Source organism: Balaenoptera physalus (assembly GCF_965194825.1).
Source record: "Balaenoptera physalus genome assembly, chromosome: 11".
Lineage (NCBI taxonomy): Eukaryota > Metazoa > Chordata > Mammalia > Artiodactyla > Balaenopteridae > Balaenoptera > Balaenoptera physalus.
The window spans coordinates 62967059-62981856 of NC_138896.1; the positions used below are offsets into that span (position 1 = coordinate 62967059).

The window sequence follows — 14798 nt, forward strand, 5'->3', positions numbered from 1 at the left end:
AGAGTTGTTCATAATATTCCTTTATTGTCCTTTGATGCCTATGGGATCAGTAGTGATGACCTTTCTATCGTTTCTGATGTTGGGAATTTGTGTCTTCTCTCTTTTTTCTCTTGATGAGCCTGGCTAGAGATTTATCAATTTTATTGATCTTTCCAAAGGATCAGCTTTTGGTTTCATTGATTTTCCCTTTTCATTTTCATTGACTCGTGCTCTAATTTTAATTATTTCTTTTCTTCTGCTTGGGTTATTGCTGTTGTTGCCATATTTGAGTTTTTGTTTTTTATGTCTTTGAATTTCTCAATCTCTTTTTCTGTTGCTTCTTGGTTTTGAGTCATCGTTTAAAAGGCCTCCTCACTCCAAGATTATGAAGTGGATTTGGAAGGGCTTCTAATCCAACCCTAAATTCCACCAGTCCCTTCATGCCCACTGCTCCAAGTGACTGCCTTGCAGGGTGAACCCCTTATACTTAGAAGGCTTGTTTTTGCTGGTGCTTTCTGAGAATTGCCACCTCTGGGCCACACCGGGCAATTTCCATGCCTTCTCTCTCCATCTTGCCCAGCATCTTCCCTGTTCAATCTAGAGTTCCCACACAAGGCTGCGGGGGTGGGAGGGTGCTTCTCCTTCTGTGGGAGGGATCCAGGATGTGCCATCACTGGGCCCCCGCCTGAGGCTCTATCCCACATTCTCTCTTCTGCTTGTAGGACTCAGGGTGGAGTTCATGTTCACGAGGATGGGCTGACAGTGACTTCTCCAGTCCTGATGTGGGTCCAGGTAAGTACAGGGATTCCTGTCCCTTTCCTCTCCCGGCCCATCTTACCAGCAGACTTGGCGATTTGCTAGGAAGCCCAAAGGTGGCAGCTCATGAGAGCCTCTGTTGAGAGGTCCTCCTGGGGCAGTGGAATCTGCATGGTCCTAGGGCCAGACTCAGCCTCAGTACTCCTGAGCTGAGAGGACTCACAGAGGGCTTCCAGGTTCTGAAGCCAGAGCAGCTGGGAAGTCCTGCCAGTGACCATCTTTAACATGCCACAGAGCAAACGTTTCCCAAACACTCTGGTTTCAGGCCCTGTGGCCACCCTTGAACCCTGAGATCCAAACATGGCCTTTGGGCTCTTTTCTTAGTACTCAGTCGCCAGACTCTAACTCCAGGGGCAGGGCCGTCAGAATGGTGGCTTGTGACCTGCCCAGTCAGGCTCGGATCCATCCCAAGCCAGGCCTGCCCGCTCAGGACCAGCGAGAAAGGAAGATGCCTGTTGCCAGATCCGGGTGACCCACGGGGCCACAGGGCCAGGGTGTGTGGACAAGCACAGGCAGGTATGATAGGAGCCAAGGGCTGCCTCATGGGCCGCAGGGGACCTGAGACCCTGAAACTAGAGGCCAGCCAAAGGCAGCACTGAATGTGTCTGGCCAAAGCTTTTTCAGTCCTCCAGTACCTGTTTAACCAATTCCCTGTACTAACTTCTTTCTGTTAATGTAACAAGGATAATTTCTTTTTTATTGGCCTGACCCTGACTCATACTGGAGGATTGGGGGTAAAGGAGGAACTTCCACCACACAGGCTGGCGGGGAAATACTTCGGGGGCTGAGCTGGACCACAGGGCAGTGGCAGTGGGGGTAACCGGCAAGAGTCGCTGTCTGGAGGTCCCACTGAGGATGTCAGGGGCTTCGGATGGGCCAAGGCCTTAACCTGGGGAGGTGGCAAGTGAGTAGAGAGCCAGGCTTGGGGTTGGGACCAGGATAATTGCTACTCCTGAGGGGCCCCCAGAACTGGACCTGTTCTAGCTTTGCCAGTCCCTTCCCCAGCTCTGCCCCACTCCCTGCCTGAGGTTTGGCAAGCAGGGCCAAGTTGTCAGCCGCAGCCAGGACTGTGAAAGAGCCCTCCCGGCATAGGATGGGGGTGGGAGGGTCAGGCCAAAGCTCCAGTGGCTTCTGTACCCTGAAGAAAACACAGCTTGGGATCCGTATCTAATTCCCGGGGAAGTGTCAAGCTCTGCTGGGTGGCACCATCCGTCCCACACATGGGGTCTTGCCAGAAAGGCAGTTCCAGCCAGACGGTGGAGGGGGAAATAGGGGGTTGGGACTGATGGTCACCATCTTTACCTACTCCCTCCAACCTGTACTCCCGGACACAGGAGTCTGGGCCTGGAGCCCTGTTCTGATGGGAGCCTCTGCTTTGCTCTTTGCTTCTCCATTGCAGTGAAGTTATATCACTAATATGGTGGGTTGAAAATGCAGATAAAAGAAACCGAAATTTGAGCCACCTTGTTTTTGCTCTTCCTGCGTGCCTGGAAGTCACCAATTGGAGAAGCAAAGTTTGAGGAGTGCTGGTTTCTGATTCCGTTTATTTAAAATATTTTTAACATAGCTCACTTTTTTATTTGTTTGATGCCTACTCGTTTAATTGATGTATTTATTCTAGTGCTTCCAAATCCTGAGTCATCAGTTCCTTCTCTGCCTCCGCTGGAAGGGCAGGCACTTACAGTCCAAGTCAAGGCTTGTGTGTTAGCCTGGTTCCGTGGTTCAGGACAGTCACAGTGGATTCTGTGTTTCTTCTCAGGCTTTGGATATCATCTTGGAGAAGATGAAGGCTTCGGGCTTTGACTTCTCTCAAGTCCTCGCCTTGTCTGGGGCGGGCCAGGTTTGTTTGCTGCAGCCTCCGTCTATGGCGTAAGGGTGTCTGTCTTGGGCAGTGGTGCACGTGCTGAGGTGACAGCTTCCCTCGAGGGAAGGTGCTTGTTCTTGAAAGCCACGGCGCACATTTTGTTGCAGTGAAAATCCGTATAGCTGTTCCACCTTGGTGGATATATCACTTGCCTCCTTGCAAAAGGATTTGAGACAGTTCTTACAATTAAGCGTTATACAAAATAGGACACAGGGTGAGGAGGCACTGGATAGAGGTCCTCTAAGGCGAAGAGGAAGCATTTGACATGAATGTACTATGACTGTTTGAGGGCACAAAATTGCTTTTCTGTTTCTTGGAAGTAAAAGCAAAGTCAGAAATCATGCTAATAATGATAGCAGTTTTAGTAGTAGAGATATTAGTAATAATGGTGACAAAGAACATGGAGCACTTAGTGTATGGCAGGTGCAGTGCTGAGCATTTTACATGCACGAACTTAATCCTCGTAACGATTGTACCAGGTGGTATCATGCAGTGGTTAGCGCAGGGGCTCTGGGTTTGATCCCTAGCTCTGCCCTTTACCAGCAGCAACCTGGGGCACGTCGTCCAGCTTTCTGGTGCCTCCATACTCTCATGTGCCGTAGGGTCAATGTGAATGTTAAATACAGAGGACAGGGCAAAAAAACTTTAAGTTTTAGCTCCTGCTTTTATTATCATTGCCATTTACATGGGGAAACGGAGGCACCAAGTGGTGATGTCACTTGCCCAAGGTCACATAGCTGCTAGGAGGGGGAGTCAGGATTCAAGTCCAGTGTCATCCTCCGAATCACTTTGCTCCATGCTGGGTTAGCGTGTCTTCACGTCCTCGTTAGAGAGCACTTACTGATGCTTCTGAAGATGCCTCTTCTTCCCCTGACCTAACAGGAGTGTACTGATTGTGTCCTTGTTACACTAAACAGAGTCCCTGGTGATCTTGTCCACACCTGTCACCTGAACCCCAGGCCTGGACACCCTCTCCCTCCCAGACATCCCCTCCGCCCCCTTGGCCGGGTGTCCCAGGAATACCCCAAACTTATCATGTCGCAGACTGAGCACACTGTCTTCCCCCTGATGTCCTCCTCCGGTGCCCTTTCTTGGGGAGTTCTCCTTCTCCACCGGGGCCACACCCCAGGTGTCCTTCCTGACCCCTCCATCTTCCCACCCCTACATCCAGGGGGTCCCCTCGTGCTGCTGATTTGTACATGACTCTTGAGTCTGCCGTCTCTTCTCCAACTCCGCCTCTGTTGCCCCAGGCCTAGTACCCATCATTTTTCTCTGGGCCTCTGCTTCTCCTCCCTTCCTCCAACCTACCTTCTCCATGACTCCCACAAGCCCTTTCATACGTTCAGCCCTGGCCATGTCACTCCCCTGCCAATCCAGAGTTCTCACCACCCCAAGATAAACCCCAGCCTCCCGAGCATGGATGTCAAGACCCAGGCTGTCACCTTCCCCTGCAGTCCCTACTGCCCCCCGCCCCAGCCTCAGGCCCCTTCCCTGCACCTGCCAGCCTCTCTCAGCTGTGGTTACTCTCTGCGTGGAGCACCTCCACCCTCAACTCTGGGATCCTTTCCTAATTATCACGTGCACTTCTACCCACCTGCACCCCCAGCTGGCTAGATGCCCCTCCTCTGTGTTCCCACAGCCCTGCCACTGCACTTAATAGGGTTTTGTCCGTTTGTGTCCTTTTCCCTGACTCAACTCCAGTATCCTGCAGAGTAGCGACAATACTACCCTAGTCATTCTGTCCCATGCCTGGCACGATCTACGTGATCCATCAGTGTTTGTTGAATGAATAGTGGGTAAGTGAATGAATGAGTGAATGTCAGGTAATATTATGAGCAATATATTTAAATACAGTTTTACAAAGCCACCAAAACCCAGACCGATAGTTCTTTCTTGGACCCTTCCTACAAGTTTTGAGGTGGACAGGCCAGAGTTCCTCCCCATATTATAGAAATGAAAACCAAGTCTCATAAAGGTGATGACCTCTGCGACTTACAAGTGACAGGGCAGGCTTCGAGTCCAGTTCTTTGGCGTGTGGTCTGGGGTCTTTCTGGGTCTCCAGGAGGCTGACACAGGTGTGTGGCCGCGTGAACGTGGGCTTGGGTTTTCCCTCGGCAGCAACATGGAAGCGTGTACTGGAAGGCTGGGGCCAGCCAGGTGCTGACAAGCTTGTCACCGGACCTCCTGTTGCATGAGCAGCTGCAGGTAACTGGCCGTGCTGTGGGAGTCTGAGAAACTTCCATAGAGGGGAGAAGGGCCCCGAATCCTGTGGGCCCTGAAGCCTGGGGCTTTTGTGCATCGTCAAGGGTGTGGGAAGGTGGCTTGGGCAGCAGTCCTGTGAGCGTGGTCTTCCCTGCCTGCCTGCCACAGACATCCCTGCTGTCTGGACAGAGGCTCAGGTGCCAACAGCCCACAGCACACTGGTCCCCTCCAGCCCAGCAGGACTCTGTCGCGAGTTCCCCCCTCAGGAATCTCCCCCTGGGACGCGATGCGTCCTGGTGATGCTGGGAAGGTAGGCTCTGGCATCTCCTTTTCTCCCAGGCTCCACAGGCCCCCGCCGAGCCGCCCTTTGCTGCTGCTCTGGCCCTTCACCGCCCATCTCCGGTGTTGCCGGTGGTGCTCAGGTGTCCTCGCCAGAACCTTCCACCTTGAGCTTTCTGGGGAGGGACCCCGCTAGGCCGGGCCGAGGTTTGGACATGAAGGGCTTGCCCATGGGTCTTCCAAGGTCACATCCAGGGAAGAGGCGTCGGCAGCTGCTGTGATGGGCGTGGCTGCCAGCGCCAGGGCGGCCCCCAGAGTCAGTAGGTGGAGCTCATGCCTGTGCCTCTGCCCCTTCTTTCCAGGCCTGTTTCTCCATCCGTGACTGCCCGGTGTGGATGGACTCCAGCACCACAGCCCAGTGCCGCCAGCTGGAGGCCACCGTGGGTGGGGCCCAGGCTCTCAGCTGCCTCACCGGGTCCCGCGCCTATGAGGTGGGCGGCGCCCGCCACGGGCTGGGGACGGGCTGGGCCAGGAGGAAGGTCTGGTTGCTGGCTCTGGTGCCTTCTCCCTGGGTGTCTGGGAGGACACGGCTGGTGACCTGTCCCTGTGGGGATTATGTGAGGCTGTGTGGGTGCCCCCCCGTGGAGCCAGGACGGGCACGATGGCCCCTGCTGCTGAGCAAGGCCATGCGTGCTGCTCAGCGAGCATGGCAGACCTCCTCTTGCTCCCGAGCTCTCCCAGGTCAGAGCTGAGGCGTGACCGCGGCTGTGCTGTGTGTGGGGGTGACGATGGCACCTCAGCTTCAGCCTCTTTAACCTGGAGATAAAAATAGCACTTACATTTTGGGTAGTTTCGCAGCTGAGAGGAGTCAGTGCTTGTAAGATGCTTAGTGCAGCTCCTGGGAAAGTTAAAAAAATAAGCGTGCCTCTTTCCTGCTGGCTTCAGCCATGGTCCTACCCCATCCCCTAGGGTGGCTGCTATGGGCCCAGCTGGGGTAATTCGATACTCCCTGGAGCAGAGGTTTGGGGGATAGGACCAACCCCACTTGGGTTGCCTTAAGGAAGAAGAATGTGGGTGGGGAATACCTGAGTCCCCTGCATGGGTGCCCTTGGTCAGAGCAGACACCCTCCTGTGTAAGGAGCGAGGTTATTACTAAGGATGTTCGGCAGACATCAAACATTTCCAGATTTGAGACCTTCTTAAGCTCTCATGCTAACTAATCTTCAGAGCATGCTGCACTAACTTTACTTTATGAAGTTGATCATTCCCTGTAGGATTTGGGTTTTTAAGAATTTGCACTCTTTTTCCAGCGATTTACAGGAAACCAAATTGCAAAGCTTTACCAGCAGAACCCCGAGGCCTACTCACACACAGAGGTTGGTTAAACGTTCCTCTTTTTTTTTTTTTTAAGATTTTTTTTTTTTTTGATGTGGACCATTTTTAAAGTCTTTATTGAATTTGTTACAATATTGTTACAATATTGCTTCTGTTTTTGGTTTTTTGGCCGCGAGGCATGTGGGATCTTAGCTCCCCAACCAGGGATCGAACCCGCACCCCCTGTATTGGAAGGCGAAGTCTTCCAATACCCTGGACCGCCAGGGAAGTGCCTAAACATTCCTCTTTGATTGAAAGTCACAGTTGAATTCCTTTTATAACTTAGCATAAATCTCATGTGCATGGGCTAAAAACATTGATTAGCAGACTTAAAAATGATATATATTCAATTTGCTTTTATTCTCATTGTCAGGCTTTTTCCAAAGAGGAGGGAAAGAACGGAATTGTGGGAAAGAGAATTCCGGGACTCTCCTGACCAGAAGGGTGGAAGTCAGGGTCAGGGTGGGAGCAGGGGGACTGATGTCTTCCTGGGACCACCTGAGTAGGAGATCTGGGTGCCCTTAGGCTCTGTCTACTCAATTTCTGTGGTTAATGCAGGATGGTTACCTGCATTTGATTGGTGTGGGGTCATTGTTTTCTTAGGAAATCTGCAAGGCTGGACCAGTGTCTCCAGCTGTGGCCCTTCAACCAGAGCCAGGAACCTAGGTTCATTCCTTGATCCACAGTTGCTGAAAGCCAGCACTTAATGCTGCCTGAGAAGCCGCTCAACGTCCTGGCTAGTGATTGTCCTCTCTGAGTAATTAGAAAATGATCAGCTTGTGTTAAACCAAATTGCCTTTTTTAAAATTAATTAATTAATTAATTAATTTATTTATTTATTTATTTATGGCTTTGTTGGGTCTTCGTTTCTGTGCGAGGGCTTTCTCTAGTTGCGGCAAGCGGGGGCCACTCTTCATCGCGGTGCGCGGGCCTCTCACTATCGCGGCCTCTCTTGTTGCAGAGCACAGGCTCCAGACGCGCAGGCTCAGCAATTGTGGCTCACGGGCCTAGTTGCTCCGCGGCATGAGGGATCTTCCCAGACCAGGGCTCGAACCCGTGTCCCCTGCATTGGCAGGCAGACTCTCAACCACTGCGCCACCAGGGAAGCCCCCAAATTGCCTTTTAAATCTTGAACGTTAACATGCAGTTTTTAATTTAATGATTCAAGGTTCCAGGTTACTCTGCAGCGTTAGCCAGTAATGAAGGTTTTGGGTGGAGGGGGTGATAAAAGTTCTCTGAATTCTATGTGTGGAACAAAGGTGGCCCAACTGGGGACAGGAGGTGATGGCATTCTCTCCCCTGGTCCAAGGGCCCGTGATTCCCATGTGGAAGCAGAGACCCTCAGGGTGACATTTAGAATCCATTATCAATTCCTCCCGCTCATGCTTGGCGCCTCTGGCTTCTGAGGGGCCAGCTTTCACTTCTCATTCTGAACCCCTGAGACTGTGTTTGTTGTTTCTGAATCCTGTGGCCACGCATCCCACTTCCTCTGTGACTAGATATAAAGACCACAGACATGGAGGAGGGAAATCAGGGCACCACACTCCCTGGCATATGGATTCTGGGTGAAAACCTGCTTCCCTAAGCGTGGCTTTTTTATAAGGTTTTGTAGTTGGTTGGTTTGTTGTTGGTTTTTATTTTTGGCCGTGCCTCGCAGCTTGCAGGATCTTAGTTCCCTGACCAGGGATCGAACCCAGACCCTCGGCAGTGAAAACCCGGAATCCTTCCCACCAGGGAGCTCCCTTTTTTTTTTTTCCATTTTGAACTTGACAGTTTTATGGCTTGTCAGAAACTGCAGAGCAAGGGGCTTTCCTAAGGAGTCACTTCTTGGTGTTCCAGCCACTCAGAATGTTCTGAAGGACTGAGGGGTACGCAGTCCCTCACATTGCTGGGGCATCTTGCTCAAAATTTCTACTTCCCTTCCCAGTTTAAAACTCTTGTCCTGTTGTGTGTGTGTCAGAAGTAGTCAGTTGTTTATGGAAGTGAGTCATAAATCTCGCCGTGTTTCTCTCTTCTGCAGAGAATTTCCTTGGTCAGTAGTTTTGCTGCTTCTCTGTTCCTTGGGTCTCACTCTCCTATTGACTACAGTGACGGTAAGTCTTCGGAGTCCATGGTGTGGGTCTGTTTAGCGGGCGTGCGGGCAGCGTGAGCCCCGTGCACCCGGGTGGGTGCCAGTCTTCCAGCCCTACCGTCTGTTGCCAAGAAGGGAGTGTATTATCTTTTGCGGTGTAACAAATGGCCCCAGCGCTTAGCAGCTGAGGGTCATAAAATGTTTATTATCTCAGAGAGTTTCTGAAGGTCAGTAATCAGAGAGTGGCTTCACTGGATGGTTCTGGCCTAGGGTCTCTTAGGAGGTGGCAGTCAAGCTGGCCGCCAGCACTGCGGTCGCTTAAAGGCTTGACTGGGGCTGGAGGATCCACTTCCAGGCCACACACATGACTGTGGGCCAGAGGCCTCAGTCCCTTGCCACGTGAGCCCCTCCCCCATATGGGAGGCGGATTCACCCCAAGCGAGGGGTGAGAGGAGACAGCGGCCAAGCAGAAGCTGCAGAGTCTTTCACATGATCTTGGGAGTGATGCACATCCCTTTCCCTGGTCACACAGACCTACGGGAACAGGGAGAGGGGACCTCAAACGGTGTGAACACTAGGGGACGAGAGGGATCATCTTGGAGCCTGGCTCCCACAAGGAGTTACTTACTGAAGTTTTTGTCCACATTTGGGGACCTCATGAGAGAGGTGAGCTTCTGGAATCAAAACCCTAGCAAAAATAAATGCAGATACTATGTATAAAACAGATAACTGGGCGTCCCTGGTGGCGCAGTGGTTAGGAATCCGCCTGCCAATGCAGGGGACGCGGGTTTGAGCCCTGGTCCGGGAAGATCCCACATGCCGCGGAGCAACTAAGCCCGTGCGCCACAACTACTGAGCCTGCGCTCTAGAGCCCGTGAGCCACAACTAGAGCCTGTGAGCCACAGCTACTGAAGCCCTCACGCCTAGAGCCCATGCTCCACAACAAGAGAAGCCACCACAATGAGAAGCCCACGCACCGCAACAAAGAGTAACCCCCGCTCGCCACAACTAGAGAAAGCCCGCGCGCAGCAACGAAGACCCAACGCAGCCAAAAATAAGTAATTAATTAATTAAAAAAAAGAAAAACATAACTAATGAGACCCTTGTGTATAGCACAGGGAACTCTACTCAGTGCTCTGTGGTGACCTAAATGAGAAGGAAATCCAAAAAAGAGGGGCTATGTGTATACGTATAGCTGATTCACTGTGCTGAACGGTAGAAACTAACACAACATTGTAAAGCAACTATACTCTGATAAATAAACAAAGAAACAAATAAATAAATGCAAACGATGCCAGTGAAGAAGGAGAGCTGGGAGGAGGTTGCTGGAGGAGCTCTTGGCTGAGACTAGCATGGAGGGAGGAGAATGCAGAGCACGAGCCCAGGCCTGGGAGAGTGGCCTCGGAAGAGCCTCGAGTCGCTCCGCGTCTCAGGGAGCTCAGCTGAAGTGTGTGAGTGCTGTTGTGCACCAGACGCTAGTCTAGTTTTAGGGCAAGTAGGGTGACTAAGGAGTGGTCCTGAAGCTTCGCTCACAATCTGGAGAAGAAAAGCTTCGTCCCACACAGGAACCCAGCTCCTTGGAGCTCAGACCAGCAGAGCCCTACGCATGGAAGAGCCTGTATCCACCTGTGTCCTCCACACTCACCCCAGCCGGCTGCTAAGTGCTGCTGGGGAAGGTTACGTTGTTGCTCTAGACATTCCTGAGCTTCACCCTCAGCTGGGCCTCCACCCGCTCCCCTCACTGTCCAGAAGTCACCTCTCAGTTTACCAGCGGTCTGACCATCTCACATGGGCACGGGGCTCTAGCAGCACCCAACCCGCCTGCCTGCCTCCACCTGGGCCCACAGAGGAGGAGGAGGGCTGTCCACCTGAGCTCTGGGTTCTCCCCCCTCCGCATCCTCAGGAGAACCTTGGGAGAAGTAGATCGTTGTAGGGAAGACTTACCTGATCTTAGTAACGAGCGTGAGGAAGTTTAGAGGCGTCTGAGAGCTTTCCTCGAAGAGTTAGATGTGACTGGGAAATCCCTGAGAGCTGACCCACATCAGTGCCAGGGCTGCCTCTAGCCTTGAACCCCAGGGGACACGCAGAGCCATCCTAGGTGACGTTGGTGGGAGCTCCCCTCCCCCAGCCAGGTCTTAGAGCAGCGGATTTCCAGGCTAACTGTGGGATTTAAGCCTGTGAGGAATGTTTGGGGCGGGGGGCATGTGTTTCTAAGGGCCCTGCTGGCCTCTGGCTCTCTGGTTAGAGTTACCCAGGCACATTGTATACGTTCCATCGGGAAAGAGCTCCAGGTATACATTTGCTGCAAGAATGATCCATTCTCGGCCAGATTTGTGCATTTTTACAAAAGGTCCTTTTTTAAGATTTCTCTTTCTTGTTTCCTTCCTTCGTTAGGTTCTGGAATGAATTTGTTGCAGATCCAGGACAAAGTCTGGTCGCAGGCTTGCCTTGGTGCCTGTGCACCTCATTTAGAGGAGAAGCTCGGCCTGCCGGTGCCGTCATGCTCAGTTGTGGTAAGTTCCCTGCCCAGTGACGCGGCTCACTGGAGAGCTGGCAGCTACTGGGAAGCTGTGTAGTATACACACACACACAGACACCCATCCATTTACACATGGGCACACACACATGTGACTTTGTCTAGTACAAGATAAGTATTTGACGTGATTCAGAGCGAAATGTCTGTATCAGTGTCTTGTACTCAGGTGCAATAACTACATCAAAGTAAAAAGCTTCTACGCAGCAAAGGAAACGGTCAACAAAGTGAAAAGGCAACCTATCAAATGAGAGAAAATATTTGCAAACTATATATCTGATAAAGGGTTAATATCCAATACATATATAAAGAACTCATACAACTTAACAGGAAAAAACCAAACAATTCAATTAAAAAGCTTTAACCAGGGACTTCCTTGGTGGTGCAGTGGTTAAGAATCCAACTGCCAATGCAGGGGACATGGGCTTGAGCCCTGGTCCCAGAGATCCCACATGCCGCAGAGCAACTAAGCCCGTGCACCACAACTACTGAGCCTGTGCTCTAGAGCCTGTGAGCCACAACTCCTGAGCCCACCTGCCACAACTACTGAAGCCCGCACTCCTAGAGCCTGTGCTCTGCAACAAGAGAAGCCACCACAACGAGAAGCCCATGCACTGCAACAAAGAGTAGCCCTCACTCGCCGCAATTAGAGAAAGCCCGTGTGCAGCAACAAAGACCCAGTGCAGCCAAAAATAAATAAATATATTTATTAAAAACAAAAACCCTTTAACCATCAGTGTGGCACCCACATTTGGAATAGGCACTGGCTGTCCACGCCCTGGTTTCCCCTAGTTGGCCGGCTAAGTTCTTGGTTGGGCCCTGCACTCGGCCCTTTGGCGGGGAGCATGTGCCCCACAGCCAGAACAAGCAGAACCCCGGGGTGGTGCAGAGCATTGGCTGCAAAGGAAGGACAAGGGCCCCTGAGTCCCGGGGAGAGTCACAGAGCTGGGAGGGGTGGGCCACCAGGAGAACCAGGCTATCACTAGTGCCTCACGTTGGGAGTCCCAACCGCAGAAGCACTTTCTGAGATGAACAGTGACCTGCTGAAAACAGCCTTTGCCACCATGAGCAGAATCTCAAAGCCAAATTGTCATCATCCAGAGGGTGCCGTGAGGCCAGCGCACAGAGCTGAAATTAAGGGTGTCCTGCCCTGTAGAAGCAGACAGTTCAGGACCCAGGCAGGCTGATGCACAGCAGAAAGAAAAAGGAAGGGCTAACAGAAAACTGCCAAGCCTCTGGGACTGGTATTCCACACACGGCTTTTAGTTTCAAGTGAGAGGGAGAGCGGTGTTTTGTCCACGGCAGCTGACTTTGTTTGCCTTATGCCAGGAACACATGCCTCCAAGAGGTAGCCCGTGCAGACACCAGCAGCTTGAGGGATGGAAAAGAACTGATTGTGAAAAGTGTACTTTCATTTGTAACCCACGTGATGGGGGGAAACAAGCAAAATCCATGTTTTCTGTCATCTCTTTTTCTGAAGGTGGTGCCCAAATGGCTTTCTCTCCTTTTCTGCAGGAAAATATTTGGAGATATAGTGTAGCAGACGCTTCCCACCTTGCATCCTCCCAGCCCACTTTTTTGCCAGCTGTTGTGGCTTCACGCAGGTGTCGCCTAGCAGAACCCTGCGTGAGCTGCATCTCATTTTCCTCACTTCTGCCCGGAGCCATCTGGGACTCCACAGTTGTGCTCTACCAGCCTGGAGGCTCAAGGAGGTAGCACCCCACGTGTGCCCTTCGCTGGTGGGGAGCTACGGAGAGCTGCTCCCTGTTCCACCCCCAGGTGGACAGCTCCCCCGTGCATTTCATGCAGCTCCTCAGACGCAGCTCACAGCCATGACCAGCTCCACAGAGGACCCTGGGGTGGGCTTTCCCCCTTCCCTGTTTCATTCTTCCCTGTCCCCTTCTCATTTCCTGGGGTTACTTCCCCAAATAAGCCACCTGCACAAGCCCTGACCTGCCCTGACCTGCCCTGACTCAGGCTCTGTTTTCTGAGGCAATGGAGGCCAAGACAATTATTTCCCAGGAGATGGCTTTATTCTGATGTAAATCCGAAAATCGGCTGGATGGAGTAAAATGTTCTTCCCAGACACCAGGAAATCCCATCATTTATTTTACACTTTTGGAACCAAGACAGGGAAAGGGAGAAAAATGCTTTCTTTTCATAACTGTGCTCTCTAAAGACTGTAGGTCTGTCCAGAAGTTATCCCTGCCCTCTGATCCCACAGGCAGTCTTGGAGGGGCCCTGAGAGCTGTGGTTCCTGGTGGAAGCACCTCCTCCACACTGCCTTTCCTTGCTTTATTTTCTTTAGAACGTTGACCTCTGCCCAAACGTGTCCAATTACTCTTAATCTGACTGATAGAGCGTGTGTGCAAGGCATTATCTACTTCTATGAGTTTGCTTAATGATTTCCTCCTGTTATTTCTTTATTTTTAATGCTACATCCATAATTTGGAGCTTACAAAGCAAGTCCACAATCGGAACTGGTCTGTTCTAGTTGCCTTGAATCTCAAAATTAAGTGGGCTTCAAGGCAGTGGGATGACCTCACGTGCGTGGTTGCAGCCCTGTGCTGGGCTTCTCTGGTGTTTTGTGAACAGGAGGGACGTCCCAGGTGTGATGCGACTGTAGGCCCCACCCAGGCCTGTGGCCTTCCTGTGGCCCGAGGTGTGGACAGTTGTGTCGAGCAGGTAGGGTCTGCCTCAGCAGAGCGTGCTTGCCTTCTCTCCTCAGGGGGCCATTTCTTCCTACTTCGTCCAGCGCTATGGGTTTCCTGCAGGATGCAAAGTGGTGGCCTTCACTGGGGACAACCCAGGTGAGTACCTCATGGGATTTCACCCTCCCAGTAGCCCGCCTTGGTCCTTGCTGGACATTGGAGAATGCCAGCCGGCTTCTTGGCGCTTCTTGGGGAAGCCTGTCCGTGGCTGGCCCTCCCTCCCTTGGTGCCCGCCCGCCTGCTGGTCTGAACTCTCACGCCTTGTACCTGCCCCACCTTGGCTCTGACTCCGCCCACAAGAGCCGCTGAGTGCCGCACCTGCAGGTGAAACCTGATCAGCGATTGAGGAAGACAGTGCCCACCCTCCCTCACCTGCCTTTTTTTTTTTTTAACAACAACCATTAATTTTTATTAAATTTCTAATTTAAAACAAATATTTACAACATTATCAGTTTGGGAAAAGACAAACAGTGAAAATGAAGAAAAGTGATGAAAAGAAAAATTCAAGGGCAGAATAAATACAGCCTATTTACATGCCTGCCTGGCCCTGGCGGCTGCTGCCAGAGTGCCAGACCCTCAGCCTCAGAATTAGCAGCAGTTCAAATTCTCCTCCAGTTTCAACACGCCCAAGGGTGGGATTCTGCACACCTGCCTTTTCTCTTCCAAGCTAAACATCTCAGTTCCCCCAACCCTTCCTCTGGGACCCAGCTTTGAGTCTCTGCCCCATCATTTGACCTATAGGTATGACTTCATCCAAGCCCCTTGTCTCCTCTTCGTCCTTCTCTTCTCCTCTGGGGGTTCCTGAGGCCCCCCCTGGAGGGGCTGACAGGTCTCTAAAGAAAGGCCAAGTGGCCACAATGAGTACCACCAGACTGCTGCCCCTCACCCCACCTCTGCAGCCCTTTTCCTAATGGGCCACCAAATCAGGGTTGCTGGATAGAGCAAATACAAATACAGGACACCCAGTTA

At 51.9% G+C, this 14798-nt stretch overlaps 1 protein-coding gene across 11 annotated transcripts in view; it reads left to right on the plus strand.

The window, feature by feature from the left end:
* XYLB (xylulokinase) overlaps window positions 1-14798 on the plus strand; it is a 44304-nt gene that overhangs the window by 4521 nt on the left and 24985 nt on the right. For 9 of the 11 annotated variants that reach the window (XR_014250776.1, XR_014250777.1, XR_014250778.1 and 6 more), the window contains exons 3-10: window positions 702-771; window positions 2555-2635; window positions 4778-4864; window positions 5503-5631; window positions 6451-6516; window positions 8535-8607; window positions 10980-11098; window positions 13847-13928. Coding sequence is in view for 5 of the 11 variants with exons in the window: in XM_082412867.1 (XP_082268993.1) it covers window positions 702-771; window positions 2555-2635; window positions 4778-4864; window positions 5503-5631; window positions 6451-6516; window positions 8535-8607; window positions 10980-11098; window positions 13847-13928 (707 nt within the window). In the remaining 6 variants the exon portion in view is untranslated. Of the gene's footprint in view, window positions 1-701; window positions 772-2554; window positions 2636-4777; window positions 4865-5502; window positions 5632-6450; window positions 6517-8534; window positions 8608-10979; window positions 11099-13846; window positions 13929-14798 lie in introns of those variants that run through there. The other 2 variants (XM_082412865.1, XM_082412866.1) reach the window with 2 other exon arrangements.